The 16,899-nt window shown below is 34.7% G+C and overlaps 1 protein-coding gene across 1 annotated transcript in view; it reads right to left on the bottom strand.

Moving 5' to 3' along the window:
• Positions 1-16,899, bottom strand: part of LOC139993123 (extracellular serine/threonine protein CG31145) — a 93,906-nt gene that overhangs the window by 12,893 nt on the left and 64,114 nt on the right. The window contains exons 2-3 of the mRNA XM_072014572.1: positions 16,341-16,465; positions 9,900-9,975 (exon numbers count right to left, since the gene is read on the bottom strand). Coding sequence (XP_071870673.1) covers positions 9,900-9,975; positions 16,341-16,465 — 201 coding nt within the window. The remainder of the gene's footprint in view (positions 1-9,899; positions 9,976-16,340; positions 16,466-16,899) is intronic.

Below are 16,899 nucleotides of genomic sequence, written 5' to 3'. Positions count from 1 at the left end.
TCTCTTCGTTTTCTCCCGCCCCCTCTACCTCGTTTCCGGTTCTATCGTGAAAGTCGACGGCGATAAATAAAAAAAAAACCGTCTCTGGAGAATCCTTCTCGTACGTGTGCACCTTTCCTTACGAAATATGGCGCTAGAACAAGAAACCCAGAATTCCGTGGATCTACTGACGTTGAGCGAGTACGTGCTACGCAGGCTCTATAAGAATGTAAATAATGGGACAAAACTTTCAGAAAGAGAGTATTCGATTTTAAATGTTTATGAATTAATTCTAAACGATGGTATCATTAGGTTACAAATAACTGTCATAATACATATATAGGGTTTTTCCGAAATTATGGTACGAGCGGTCGGATGGTGATTCTACGGGCAAAAATACGTCGAAGGGAAGAGTAACAGTTTTTTCGTTCAAGGCTTCGTTTTCGAGAAAAATGAGTTTGCAAACTCGTCAGCTACCCGTATCATGTATTGACTGATAGTGTCGAATTACGAAATTTCTGTTTCTGCTCGTGCCTGTATTACTAAACATGAACAATGTCACAATTCGTTAAATGGTTTACATTACATTACATGGTAACAATACGGTGGTCATTAAAAGTATTGGCATATCATTGTATTTAGTATAATATCTACTATCGTATATATTATAATATTTATTATTCTATTCATTATTACATTCACAAAACAATTCTGGTTTAGAATGCCATTTTTGGGAATTTTATTGAATTCTTTCCATAGAAACCACGATACTTCTACTAGTAAACTTTTGCATACACATATTTGATAATGTTTGAAGGACATTCGTCTTTCTTCTTGAACGAAAATAATCGAACTATTTTAAGCGAAAAATTAAGAACTTACGCGAGTTATGTAAATGTCATTACGTGGAGTTCTTTCAAAAAGAAAATCTTTTACTAGTGTCTGGCACGATTCTGATTATTCTACTTATTTGAAAGAGAAAAATAGAAATATATCTATGGTGTGAACGTACAGTTGACTCTCAACAACTAACTATCTTTACTTTAATTAGATTATGAAGTAAAAAAAATGTTTCTGTTCGCATATTAACAGGATTATAAACATATTCCTAATTTCTTGTATTTCGTGGTCGAGGTTGAAAACATGAGTAATTTGAAATAAAACTATCTTTAATCTAGATACTTGGCAAACTTTTTGCATATTGCGATCCAATATCCAAACTTTTACCAACTTTGAATCAAAATTCCAGTGAGAATACTGAAATACTTTAGCTTCTCATTAACCCGATTCGAACTTCGTTTTATCAGTGCCTGGCGCAAATAATTCCTACTAACCATTCAGCAGACTCCTAATCAAAATGATTTTTTAGTTTCCCATTTTTTAATTACGAACCGAATAATCGTATTATCATCTCGTTTGATGTAATGGTATCTAGTAACTACGAAACTATGTAATTAGCAAAGGTTGTGAGGTTGATGATAACGGTAGAAAAATTTCGAACTAAAATTCCTCAATTAAATACCAGTACGTTATATTTTACGTCTCTGTGGATTGTTTATCGGCGAATAAGAGATGAAAATCAAATGAAAATAGCAAGCAAGTTTTCGCTTAATATCTAATAATAAAATGTGGATCTTTATGCAAATTTATATTTTCATGGTAAGATAAAATGAAGAAAAGAAGCCTAAATTGCGATTTATATTTAGAGGTAGTAAGTGTTATTTCGTTAGAAAATTGAGCATCAACTTCTATTTTCTCCAGTAACTTTTTTAATACATTGAATCCAATTCCCCCCAAATTCCATGTCGAATAATTTCCCGGGAAATTACATATAAGTGAAATTACGTACATTTTTATGCACTCGTGACGAATGTAAAGGTGCAGAAATTCAGAGAAATATTTATGTAAAATAAACAAAGTGGAGTACTCGTCGTAATTTTTAGTAAGCGAAACAAAGTACTATGCAGGTTCCACTCTCTCGGTTCCCTTCATAAAGACACGCAATTGCATAAAAGTCCGCCGTTTACGTTATGAATTTTATCAAAATTGATAATTGCGCTTGGGGATGTTTCTTATAAGATAGAAAGAATCGTCAAATTTCTGCGGAACATCGACTACGAAAAGAACGAAACAAGGAGAAGAACGCTGGGCAAGAACTTTTCCAAGCAGGCTGAGCTAATTAATACGACGGTCGTGCGGTAATTAGCCCGTAATTTGCATCCGATTAAAAGTTAACTGGCATCGCGAGGCTGCCAGCCAACCCTTGCTGTCTGACCTTCCGACTCCGCGGCATAATTCTGTTTACCAAAGGCTCCTTCCTTCTCCTTGGCGAAGCGAAATTTTCTACCGGCTGGCAGCAACGAGGTGCGCGGGAAAGATAACCAGTATTTCGTTGGAATAATTGCGCGGAATAAGACCGGGGTCGCGGCTATTTTATATTCAAATGAACCGGTTCGTACGCGATTTATTCCGGGGCAAATATTAATTGCACCGTCTACGGCTGAGGACCTACAGATTTATAGGTCAGATTAGAGGAATTGCTTTTCTTACAGGCCGCCGCGAAAATCTGGGACATACGAGCTTCGGTTTTTCTTCCTGCCTCGTTTTATACCGCAAATTGATTAAAATCCTGCTACGATTCTCGAATATCTATGTGTCGAGTACGCTCCCATTTTAACGAACAAAAAGAACAATGTTCTAAGACGTTTGATAAAAGATTGGAACGAGGATTCGTCGTGTAAAACTATATTTTTTAATTAACCTTTAATAAGACTTCTTTCATATTTTGTCCGGATTGAATATATTTTTCAATGTTAGAAGAAAATGAAAGCGACCAAAAGAATTTAGTCGAACTTCTGTGATGAGTCTACTTTTATGTCAATATTTTTGATAAGTAAACTTCCTGTTATATTATTTATTTATCGTAATGAAGTATTTTATATTACGAAATAAGACGAAATAAAATGTTAGAACTTTTAAGTGGGGTATTAGCATACGTATTTTTATATATTGATAGTTGTTTTTTTATTATCGTATTTAAAGAAGCATAAAAAATGAATCATATTTGCTTGAATTATTTCTCCATTTTTTCCTATGTTTTTTAATACATAATACAGAGTTCGATTATTGAAATTTTTCGAGTTTCAGGTCTTGAACCTGTCGATATATTTTGCGTGTACTCCCCTACAATTTTTCGTGCACGAGTAACTTTATACGAGTCACGTATACGTATACACGAGTACTCGAGATTTTTGTGAAGCTCGTAAAACCAGTTCCATTGGAATTTGCTATATCGTGAATGGTCAAACGCTAATTGCGGCTAGAACTAATGATGTAGGTCGATGGTAATTATTGCTGGTCGATTAGTCGACCGAGTGGTGGAAAGCGAATAAAAAACATCCGACCTACGACCAGCAACTTCTTTTCCTCGGTTGATTAAACTAAACATGCAAAGCGTGAACAATGATTTAGTTCAATTATCGAAGTATACAGAATGCTTTCTAGCTGACTCATGCTTTTCAAAGACATACCATTTATTAATATCATTCGCGGTTCTTTTGACGAGATAAAGTCTAAAAAGGTTGGTCGAGGTGCAACGAGGAAGATTATCGAAATTTGTTAGTAAAATGCGAAAAAAGAGAGGTGCTTTTAATAATGGAGTACACGAGATTCAGACGCTGAAGTTTCGCGGCAAATTTAATAACACGAACTTTGCTAGCCGCAGGAAGGTGGATAAGAAGGAAACTTGTGTTTCTCGCAAACCATATAACCAGCAATTTTATTTTTAATAATCGTTCCAGAAATTGTTGAGGAATAAATAGACATTTAAAGAATGTAAGATGTATGGAAATTGAAAAATAGAAAAGATATAAGATTTCTATGCATGTCCAAAATATTCCATTTTTAGAAACACATATTTCAATAAATTCTAAAAAGAATGCCTTTATACATCGGTGTACATACGAACGCTAAAAGATTGAAATCATATATGGAAGAGAAGCTTCTCAGTTTTAATTATTTTATAATCAACATTGTACTTTGATGAGCTTTAATTTATTAAACAATGAAACTGGCGGTAATTTAAGCGCGTTATATTTTCTTCGCAGAAACATGGAAAGACATAAGCTTCTTAGAAGCATGATATAAAAAGACAGTTCAACCTAACATACAATTTCATATTTACAAGCAAACAGAATGGTTCAGAAAGGCTGCTAAATATTCCAATATTTCCTCGTCCCTGTAAATTAGCGTCTTTTCTTTTCCAAAGACCAAATACAATTTTCCATTTACAAATATAAATATGTTAATTAGAAAAAAAAAAAAAAAAAAAAATAGAAGAGAAATATAAAAGAGTGGCACAACCTAATACACCAGTCACCTCAATCTACATCTATTTGTTCTTTATCGTTCGAAATCGTCATCTTTTCTCCGAAAATAAAATTCGCAAATATAAAAATGTTCATGGAAAAGAAAGAAAATATGAGAAAGCAGTATTACTTAATACATCAGTCACCTCAATCTTTAGCTATTTCTATTTGATCCCCTGAAATCACTGCCTTTTCTCCAAAAATGAAGTATAATTTTATGTACATTCATGAATATAAAAATATTTATTAAAAAAGGAAAAAAGAAATATAAAAAAATAGTACAACCTAATACACTAGCCATCTCAATATCCATACCATAACCACGTCAATCTTCATTTATCCCTTCTTTATCCCCCGAAATCGCCATCTTCTCTCCAAAAATAAAATCCACAGATATAAAAAAAAAGTATATATATATATATATATATATATAAAGGGAATATAGAAAAGTAGTACAACCTAATACACTAACCACTTGAATCTCTATTTCTTTTCCATCTTTCGAAATCGCCGTCTCTCCTCCAAAAATGGAAATAAAAGTCGAATCTGGCAGCTCGAACGAAATCGAAAATCACCGTTCAGATTCAACGAGCAGTTGTTCATCTGCCCGAAAATCCAAAGCTCGCAATCAAAGAGCCTTGAAGCGGGCTTCGAATAAAAAGAAACCGAGCGAAGAAATAATTCCGCGAGAAGGAACGTCGTCGTGAAAAATTGTCCATTCAATGAATCTCTCTTCGTTCGAGAGTGGAAAAGAAAAAAAAAAAAAAAGAAAGGGAAGGAAGACGAAGAGCGAAAGAGAAAGTCAGAACTGGTTCGTTTCGTGGGGAGAGAAAGAGGTGTCCTCTTTAAACGTGTAACGAGAGCTTATTGCGGGATTGGTGGCGCTGCAGACGCTGGCAATTTTGTGGAATTCCAGCTTTCTTCCTCCCCTACCCATTGACACCCAAACGGTTCCAGCCCTTTTCGTAGCGTGTCAGAGGATGGTCCAAGTCCGGAAACTTTCCCTGAAACTTATTGCCGAACTTATTACCGGAGTTTAAGCCGGCCTTGGCCACTTATCGTGGAATCTTCGGCCGACCGGAAGTTTAAAGGGCCAAGTGTGTGCACGGAAATGGTTGGAGGGGGTCGAACCCCCGGGAAGAGACAAGAGGGATAAAAAGGAGTCGCAATAAGCGTCCCGACGAGCCTCACTTGTCTCGAATTTTCTTTCCACTTCGGGATATTACGTTTTCTCTTGCTTTATTCTTTCGCTCCTTTCCCCGGTTCTTCCGGTTCCGGAACACGGCGATGGGTATTTGCCGCGAGTAACGAGGGACTGACGAAAATTATTGTGAAAAATCGCGCGGAATTAAAACGCAGTGGATACACAAAGAAAGAGAACGGATAATTAGAGAATTAACCCTTTACGATCGTATTTATTGGATGGAATTAACTTTCATTGAACGAATTCTAATTATATGATCTTGGACGCGATGTATTGAATTTATTAATTTTCTTCTTTGAAGTTTAGATACATTTAATATAATTGTATCTCTCTTTGGTTCAGTTTTATACTGAAAATTGTATCTTATACTCTTCTATCGTACGACATATTTCAGAGCTTCAAGGCGCCTTTCAGTCTACAATTCTATTTCATTGTCATTCGTTTATTATACGTTAGATGTGATTTATTGGATGGAATTAACTTTCATTGAACAAATTCTAATTATATGATCTTGGATGCGATGCACTGAGTTTATTAATTTTCTTCTTTGAAGTTTATATATATTTAATATAATCGTATCTCTCTTTGGTTCCGTTTTATACTGAATTGTATCCTATACTCTTCTATCGTGTGATATGTTTCAGTGCTTCAAGGTGTCTTTTAATCTACAATTCTATTTCATTGTCACTCGTAGATAAGTATAATCTATATAGCTTCCACTTCTTCAGTTATGTAATTATGTTGATAAAAATATAAAGTTGTACCGTAATGATTAGTCACTCTGATAATTCTAGTTTCTGAAATTTACACATTTGTTCGTTGCAAAATAAATGTAACGCAAACGAAAATTTGATTACGTTATATCAATTTGGATGATGTTTCAAGAAAACATTTCATACATATATCATACATAGAGCATGATAGAATATAAAATTGTTTATGTAAGGAACATAAAAATGTCAAAAACGCTATGGATTTTCCGAACAGTTAAAAAAATTTCTTAAAAACCTTGATACTTCGGTCTTGTCTGTCGTTTCTTTTGTAGCAGTCAGTTATCTCTGGCGAGCATAAATAGTAGTCGTAATTAAGCAGTAAGAAGAGCAAAATCAGGCTTCTCAGAGTTGCGAACGAGGGTGCAATGGGCTCGAAGATAGGGCGAGGAAAGTTTGGTATTTCGAGGTCGCAGTCAGAGCGAAATTACTTCTGCAGTTTGTTCGCGACGTAGCTTTTCGTCGCGATCCCACGAGGCTGGATTCAAAATACACGTCGATAAGAACGAGAAATTAACGCGAGAAACATCGGTCCTCCGCAACTTCCTGTCGACGCAATTGACCCGTATAAGTTAAGAACAGCTCGTATCCGGCCTGGCAACGTGCACAATTTATTCGAGAGGAAACTAAGCAGCAATATCTTTTACGATTGAGATCTACGATGATAATAGACAATTAAATCTATTCTCAGACAGGATAATTAACTCTGCCATTCAATTTCGTTCAGGATTTATGATTTATGGCGATTACGGTGATTTACGATTAATAAGAGAGTGCCTTCTTTTTACTGCAAAAGATGATTTAAAGAATGTCAATTTTTTGCCACTTAATTTTCATAATCTTCATAATCATATCGTTATCATCAATTTCGATATTTGTAAAATAATCATCGAAGAAAGAATTTTCTATGTTGGAACTAATTTTCTGTTATTTTCAGTACAAAAAAATACTTGTGTATATCGTCCTCGAGTCAAAAGGCAGAGCGCAATTTAATTTATAAATTTGTTAATTTATACCGACGAAAACAGGACGAATTTACGTTGCAATCAAATATTTCGGATCAAATATTTTCTGAAATCCCACTGTACACAGATTTAGTGTCTTCTATAGTAAAATGATCAATTCTGTTAAATAAATCCATTAACAAACTTGTAAGCCCATAAATACAATTACTTGGAGCATAGAAAACGGACAAATTATTTTACTCGTCGTTATATTCTAACTGCAAACAAAATACTGCTGACATAGAAATTTTGTTTTCGAAATATAAAACGAAAAGAATAAAATTTACAATTCGTTTCTTAGATTTATTGCTCATTTTTCCTAAGTATCATAACTTTAGCGAAACGAGATGGAAAAAGGACGAGTAGGAGGTTGAAACTGCGTACAATAAAAAAAAAAAAAAAAAAAAAAAAACGAAAGGAATGAACGTGTCTAAAATGTTTTGCGACCCTCGATGCTCGTTTCCTTCAGTCTGCTTAAGCTGGGAAGTGTTCTTAGGCTGGAAGACAATGGGAGGATGTGACGTATCGCGTTTTCTGGAGGGAAAAAAGGGAGAGTGGGCAATGATAATTGAGTGGAAGAGAGGCAAGGACAGTTGGAGTGGCTCTCGCATGGCACGAGGCACTTGGCCCTCCACTTATGTAATTGTGCTCGTAATCCCATCCACGTAACTTCGTCAACCATGTGGTAAGAAAAACCGCAGGCCTCGTTCCTTTCTCTTACTCTTCTTCTGTTCGCATTTAACTGACGAATCTTTCTCCTTTTCATGAAGGAAGGCGTAGGTAGACTTGAGAATAATTTCGTAATAGCTGGCTGGCTAATAGCTTTTTCTTGTAAAATGCTTGAAGCAAATCAAATTTGTTATTTGAGCCACCGAGAAGAGAAACTAATTGATTTCATAATCTTTAAAAATTCCTCAGTAACAGTGGAAAGATACAATTAATTTAGCGCAGATATTTATGGAAATTTATATTTTTATTAATGAAATTAATGAAATGGAATTTAGATAGAAATTTGTTTCTTGCATTAAACACGAACATATTATAATGAATATTCTATTCTGAAAATTTTCTACATTTTTGCATATTATATGATTTCTATGGCATTTTTATATCTTCAAATTCCCTATAAATGCATAAAAATCCTCAGGTCAAGTATTTAATTTTACAAAAATCAACGTAGCAACTTTAACGGAGTTGTTCAGTTTGGCTCCTGTGTGTCTTAATTATGATAATTGTATAATATATATATTAGTACAGCATCCATAATATATTCATAAGATGTATCTTAAAGTTTAAATGCTTTCACGAGCTTATGTATCTTCAAACTGACGCGACTGTAAAGCTGGCATGCTGTTCGTATGCAACAGGCTCAAGATTGAAGATACAACCAACTATGTTTATTGAGTTTGAGATTTATACATATACTTCTGTAGTAATTACGATATTCAAAGTAAAAGCTGGAATATTATTGCTTGAAAAATATTGCAAATATATATAAAACTTCTATAGTCATTGTAATATTCAAAGTAAAAGTTGGAATATCATTGCTTGAAAAATACTGCGACTATTTGTAAGAATTCCGTAATAATTACAATATTCAAAGTAAGAGCTCGAATATTATTGCTTGAAAAATGTTGCAAATGCAGCAATTACGTCCCTCTTCACGCAACAAATTGGATTACAAGTTTGATATATTTTCAGCATTGCAACAGCAAGACGTCCCTACTGCAACAACTTATAAGTTCTTAGGACTCAACTTCAGAGGATTAAACGGTGTATAACTCGTACCTGGAGCGCTCTCGCAAGTTTAGTGATCAAATAAATTGTTAATCCTCGGAACTAACATCCGATTCGGACGGAATTAAATGCTTTCGCTCGATTTTATCTCGTCGAAGATGCGTTTCGCGGATTCGATTCTCGTCGAAATAATCCTTAGTAAATCGTGTCCTAAGAAACTCTCTCTCCCTCCCTCTCTTTCTCTCTCTCTCTCTTATCTTCATTCTCCAAGTTTCGAGGATTCATTCGTTAGACTAAGCAGCGCATCCCACCTATTCGTATATCAAACGTGACTCACATGCTTGCTGGAGATAAGCGGACAGCTTTCAAGAAACTCTCAATTTTAGTCTTCGACCAATTACGTAAATATATGAAGAAAATTTGAGAAAAGTAAGAAAATGAAAAAAATGAGAGAAACGAGGATAGTATTCGAAGTATACTTTATTCTAAAAGTAATTTCATCGACATTGCTATTCGTATTTTTTGTTAATATATGTTAAGAAAAATTCTAAATGGTAAAAGCAGCCTTTTTGCGATCGTGTCATTATATTTTACTTGATGAAAATAATTTAGTTGGATTTAAAAGAAGTTTTAATTTATTTACTCGGAGTATTCTAAATACTAAACCGGAATTATTCTAAAATTTGTTAAATGTCTATGTCGATACTTTCTGCATGTATCAAATGTTAAAGCAAACGTTACTTTGTAGAGGATCAGGAACAAAGATTTCATTATTCCTGGTTAACATTCGATTTAAGATTGATCTCTTATTGGAAAGATTTAAATCCATTCGACTTACCTCATAGGTTTGAAGAGAGCCTGCATGTTCGAATAATTTATTTGGAGTTTCAATTGCGTGCCGCCCTCTTTTTGAACTGCGAACAAAAAGGGAAAATACAAAATCAAAGTGGAATCAAACTATTTACTCTCTAGTCTCGCGGAAAGATATCCGATTATTGGATCGAGGTACATGAATCTCCGACTCGATTTCCTCGAGCTGAACCGGAGCAATCGAGATTTTCGATTCAATTGGTCTTAGTGCGATTAAGTCGCGTTTAATTGCGCTCTCGTCGTATACCGATACGGGGAAATAATCAACAGACACCTCTACGCAGCGTTAATCGAAATTCTCCGTTCTAAGTTAAAGTGAAGACTAAATCTCATTATAATTCCAATCATTCTGTTTCTTTACTAAGCCTATGAAATCTTATTTCCTTTGGCTATACAGATATCTGAAACATCTACAAAAAATCTAATAGGTAATTTCCCTACTTTAGATAACCTGATCTAAAAATATACTCAAAGTGTTTTATAGATTTGTACAAACTAAAAACTAAATCCAAATTACAGACAAGAGAAATTGATACTAAAAGAAACCAAATTGGAAAAGAAGTGAAAGATGCACAGTCTAAAAATATATCCAAAATATTCTACAGATTATACAAATTAAAATTAAATCTTAACCGTCGAAAAGAAAACGTTAATAATTCAAAGTAGAAATTAACAAAATAAGATAGCGATCAAAAGCAGGAAAAAAGTGAAAAAAAAAGAAAAATATTTCTCTGTCAAAGATAGTATTAAAATGCTATGTGGAGCATGCAGATAGGGTAAATTTAATTTAATCCAAAGTTCCTGGATGATATAATTTCGCGAGTTTTTATGACAGAAGTGAAAACGATGCGTCGCGCAAAGCTCGAGCAAGTTGAACGGGAAAAATTTCTTGGCAGAGACGCACAGAATGTAATATCGATCGTGCGTCGTCCACTGTGTCAATTTCATAAATGATATATGCCTAATTTAGGTGCCAGCCGTCTGGGTTACCCGCGGTCAATTTATCATACAGAACAATTAATCGTCTGCTTGCCGTCGCGTCGCTGGAACTATTGACTCGAACTACTTAGATCCTGGGTGCTCGAAGCTTAAACCGCCACTTACTCTGTAGAAACTAATTTACTCCTATTTTTTTTTTCTTTTCTTTTTTTTTGTTCCAATTACTAAACCAGACTACGATTCCGGCATTTTCTTCGAACATTCACTTTATTTATGATGAAGTGAAAGTGCTAAGAAAATGACTATTGCTATTCGTTTTATAAAAATATTTTACTCTTAAAGTTATATAAATTACTTTTTACATTTTTTGATATTTCTTGTTTTACCATCGCATATATTCGAGAGAAATTAAATTATGTTATTGTATATAATTATATAATAATTTTTCGATCATTTTGTTTCTTCTTAATCTCCAATAGAGTTATTTCGAACACTATTTTGTATACAGCATGACAAGTAGAATGCTGACTGATTTTAATTGCTTGAAATTTCGATAGATGCCTGAAATCAGAAATCTGCTATCTGAAATCAGATAGATGCCTCATCTTTGGAAATTTGTTAGAAGCTTCACAAATTTTTCCTGTCGTTCAATTGAGATTTGTTCCATACTTAAGTTAAAAATAGTAGACTGGAAACTTCAATAATTGAAATAATTGTATCGTTAATTCTCAAAATTTTTTTTATAAAAGAAATAAATTAACGTTCCCTCTTTTCTTTCTTGAGTTATCAAATGCTTTATCAGTCATTACTTACGTCAGGTGTGTTAGTCATGTTGCAATTTCTTCCCACTGGTATCCATATTAAATAATGAAATGGTTGAAAGGACAAGGAAAAAACGTGAGGTGTATCTGGATAATTAAAATTAGCATTGAAACTTGAAAAACTTCGTTGCACAACGAAAGAAACAAAAAACCTCTGTTGTATAGCTCATTGCCATTGTTACGCGATTAAAAGTCACGACTTCGCGGAACATTTCGATCACTGGTTTCTTGGAAGCGTGTCAATTTGTGTTGCTTTACACACCGGATACCCATCGATTTTCGAACTTGATTGTGTGAGTTGGTCTTACCTTGAACTCGAACAAAGTTCAAAGGTCGCGAAGAGGGAAAAAGAGGAAAGTTCGGAAAAACTGACGTAAGGAAAACTCTGGGTGTTTATCGACAGCTACTACCTCATCGATGAGTCAGATAAACGTTAAAAGTCTCTAAATTGTTTTCCAATAAATGGACGAATTTCTGGATATTTTCTGATGACGTTAAAGATTCGATACATTTGAAACATCTTGATTGTTTAATTCACGAAAATTTGCTTTTTGATTGACGCTATTTTTTCACAAAAACAAACGATTCAATTAAAATGATAAATTAAATGTTCGATCTTTGAAACGCATGGCCAGGCAACAAAATTTTGATTAATATCAAGAATTGTCACGTTAAAAGTTCAAGGAGTCCTGAACATTTCAATACGTTAACCAGTGAGCTGTCGCGATCTTTTTGAAAAGTGTGTGCCTAAAATATGTCGCATTCTTCACACTATATACAAATTTTTCATAATAATTATTTATATATCTTTATCAGTTTTTTTTACTTCTTCTTAACCTCCGACTATTCCAAACATCTTAAAATTCACGAATATATTTTAGTTTTCACTAAAATTGCAATTTAAGCAGCAAATTATAACTACGTTTTACGCACGACGAGTATACTCGTTATAACACAGAATATTGTCATTTTTTCATGACAAGTATACTCGTGAAAAGCTGCTAACTGATTAATTTACTAAAATTTCATTCCTCGGTTTGTGCTATCTTCTTCGAAAACCATTAGCAGCTATCGAAATTCTGATTGTCTTCGACTACCGAAGATCGAATCGAAGATTCGATAAATTCCGAATATTTCGATCTGTTAATTTACTGAAATTCTCTAACAATGTTTGTATTTAATTACCATATTGTATTAAATTGACACTATGTGTTTTAGAAAAATAAACGGAAATTAGAAGCGACGAAACGATAAGTTTTTGAGGACCGTGACCTGATAATACCACAGCTCAGTTTTCATCGTATCGAGTGACGAAATTCACTCTGAAGTAATTTAATTATTGTCTAGGAAGTTGGATGGAGCTGCTTTGTTACCAAGATACCGGAGCACCGTCTTTGTCCTGCTCTCCCTTCTGATCGCCGATCTCATTTCCTTCACGCCAGCCCGATACCGCTTAATAATTGCATCTCCGTCGACCAGCCACTGGTTGCCGTTGATTTAACTTCCTCCTGCTACCTCTGCATCGCGATTTGTTCAACAAACTATTGCATCGAATGTATACTATCAAAATTACATCGACCCACTCGGTTTCGGTACGCGAAACTTCTCAGTTTGTTAGAAATCCTGCGACCCGGTTTCTCTATGAGACGTTTGAAAAGTCCACTTCGATCTTTGATTAAATTTTCTTTCACCCTTTCGCCACCACGCGTCACGCATATACATGACGCGTTCTAAAAGCCGCTTGGACTATCTTCTTATCATTTTCTATTGTTATACACGTAAAAATATGTGTCATATTACGCAAGATGTTGGAAATTCGTAAAGAAAAGAGAGTGACGACGTTTTCTCTTGTACGATTGTTGATAATATCTTATGACTTCTATTGATTCTGAATTTTATTATTGAAAACTATTAAAGATGTTACGTTTTATGGTTTACGTTAATTCCCGATTTTATTGCTGGGAATTATTTGTGTCGCTATAGCTATATACAAGTTCAAAGGAAATTTTCTGCAAGAATACGAGTATCAAAGTATTCTACAGTCTATTTTATAGTTATTAATAATATGCCGGCGCTTGCGACCAAATTATTCACGAAAATTGTGCAACTTGCGAATAACTATTAAATCAATAATTAAAAACGCCAATTATTAACTGTATACGAAAATATACTAATAATTTTAGTAATAATTGTTCATTTCCTATCAATGTACATCGATGCCGAATCCATTTAATGATCAAACAACAAGAAAAAGTAAAAAAAGAGAAGCATGACAAATTTCACGGATTCCGTTCCAATTCGAAAAGGAACAAAAGGTAAATCAAAAGCCTCCAACAATTGCCATCCGATTCGCCAGTGAAAGAATGTAAAACGAAGAAGAAAGAAATAGAAATGTAAGTGGTACACGTATGGTGAATAAAAATAATCGAACAAGAATGGACATAATGATCGAAGCGGAAATTGAGCGTGCGACATGGTGCCAGATCTAATTTTAAAACGTTACGCTCCGAAAGTCTGTGAGAGCTGATCTTCCTCCATTCCTCTCTCTCTCTCTCTCTCTCTCTCTCTCTCTCTCTCTCTCTCTCTCCTCTCCTGTCTGTCTATTCTGCTCTTTCCATAGGATCGGACGATCGCGCGGCATTGTTAGTCAATGAACCGCGTAGTAGCAATTACTAAGCACAAAGCCACGGCCACAATAACACCGGTTAATTGTCTGGCTTCATGGGCCGGAGAGAAATTAATTCCAACAGAGAAGATTATTGCGCCACCGTTTCCAGATTAATTTTATGCCGGCTCGTCTAATTCCCTTCTCTCCCCGATCTCCACCCTCTCTTCCCTCCTCCCAGCTCGTTTCATTTGTTGCGTCGGCTTCGTTAGCTCCCTGGCTCGCGACGATGAAACGGACGGCGATGGGAACACGCGTTTCACTGTCTGTCACGGTTTCGTTGTCCATCGAATGGACGATTATCCCTCCATCGAATGGACGATTATCCCTCCATCGAATGGTCCATTATCCTCCATCGAAAAATGGATATTACAAAGATAATTAGCCAATTCGATACCCTGCGAGATCTCTTTTCACGGTTCATTTTTGTTTAAATTACTTTTGTTTGACTTCTTGGATACTTAATTTATGAAAAATAGCACATTCTTCGACGACGAAGGAAATTACTAATCGGGCAGATGGTGGAAAATCATGAGTAACGAGGGATACTATAACAGATATAATTAGCCGAAATTTGTACCATATATATAAGGCAATCGATGGTTTTCTGTTAAGAAATAAACACGATATGAATTTTCTGAGCAAATTAACCATTTACTTCAAGATCAATTAAAAGCAATTTCTGTTATAATGTAGAATATTTGACTTCTTCCTTTCGAGAATCTAAAAATGCCAGAATATTTTGATCAAGTTAATGATTTACTTGAAGATTAATTAACAAAAATTTCAAAAGATAATTCCTTTTTCAAAGTAACAAGGGAATATTTATTGAAGATTGATTAAGAGGAATTCCTGTTTTACGGCAAAGGCAATTGGCTTTTTCCTGTTACGAAATAAAAACGACAGAATTTTCTGATCAGCTTAAGAGATTAATTGATAGGAATTTCTGCTATATTGTTGAACACACTTGATTTTTTCCTCTCGAAAAATAAAAGCGACATCACTTTCTCATCAACTTGATGATTTACTTGAAGGTTAATTAACAGATATTTCCGACAACATAAAACACTTGACCTTTTCCTCTCGAACAATAAAAATGACAGAACTTTTTGATCAAGTTATGACTTATTTGCTTACAGATTAATTAATACCAATCTCTGTTATATACATAAAGATTATGTTTTTCTGCAAAGTAACAAGGCATATTATATAAGAACTTAATTAATAGAAATTTCCATTATATATAAAACGATAGAATTTGCCGATCAAGGTAATAATTTAGCCAAATCTTTTCCCTCTTTGTACATTTTTCCGCGGAACGTTGTATCGACTGAGAAAAGAATGGAGGAAGGAAGACGTCGATTTATTTCGAGCCACGTAAAATTTAATAAACGTCCACGTACGGGCTCCGCTGGCTTACCATCTATTATTTTGCCGTAGGAAAAATTCCGGGCACGATTTGCGTGCACTGTCGCTCGAAAATTTATATTACAGTATGTTCGATCGCGTAGTATTACTCGGATGTTCGGGAATTTCGATTATCATGCGCTGCATTGGCTTGGAACGAAGGTCTGACCAGTGGCGTCCGATTCTACTGAGCACCGCAATTCTGTTCGTTTACGAAGAATTTCATAAATCTACTCGGCTGGTAATAAACGTAAATTGGCAATAGATCTATTTGCCTTGCAAAATTAATTTACAATCTTCAATTTCATTCGTTTCAAATACATTACGATAGAATTGCATTTTACCTGAAACCATCGAGGAACGAACAATTCATAGAAGTTCACCGATCCTCTCTACTGTTTATGATTTTTCCTTCGCATAATAAGAAGTTACGTTTAAACATGTGAATTCAATTAGCTGGAGTTTATCGTCCCAATAAATTAAAAAAATTACCGACAGGTTTAGAATGCATCATCGATATCTCGCAAATACAAATTTTGTTAAAAGAGGGGAACATTTGGAGAACAAAGACACTCACCAACGTGAACGATAGGCTTCGTCGCGATTTCGTGCAACAATTGGTCCACGTACTTCGAGTTCTGCGGATATAGTTCTGTCCTGGAAATTTGTAGGTGGAATTTCTCCAGTGTCGAACTGTTCTTCCTAAAACAAACAAGAAACGTTACGTCAGTCTATGATCTAAGAATCACACGCACATCGAGCAAACCTTAAAAAAGAAACAAAACAGAGTACTTGATAATATTAAATGATATCGTACCATCAGCCAGAAACATGGAACTACTAATATTCAAGAATTCGAAAGAAAATTAGTTACAAGTTCTGTGCTATCTTGAAAAACATTTTCATCAAAGGTCTATCAAATTAGAAGAGCTAACAGGAACGATTAATAACGAAATTATTATAGCAGGAGATTCGGTAGAATCGACTGAGAAGTGATACTAAATTTTTGGCCGATGTTGTAAGTTCAGAGATGCTGAATGTCTAGGTTACACGTGTGATGGTTCAAAAAATGCAATTCGTGGCCTTTTAAAATGCATAGGACATTGTCGACACGAGTCTGACCCCTCGTTTCACGC

The sequence above is a fragment of the Bombus fervidus genome, chromosome 12 (genome assembly GCF_041682495.2).
Source record: "Bombus fervidus isolate BK054 chromosome 12, iyBomFerv1, whole genome shotgun sequence".
NCBI lineage: Eukaryota > Metazoa > Arthropoda > Insecta > Hymenoptera > Apidae > Bombus > Bombus fervidus.
This window is presented reverse-complemented; position numbering and strand designations above follow the sequence as displayed.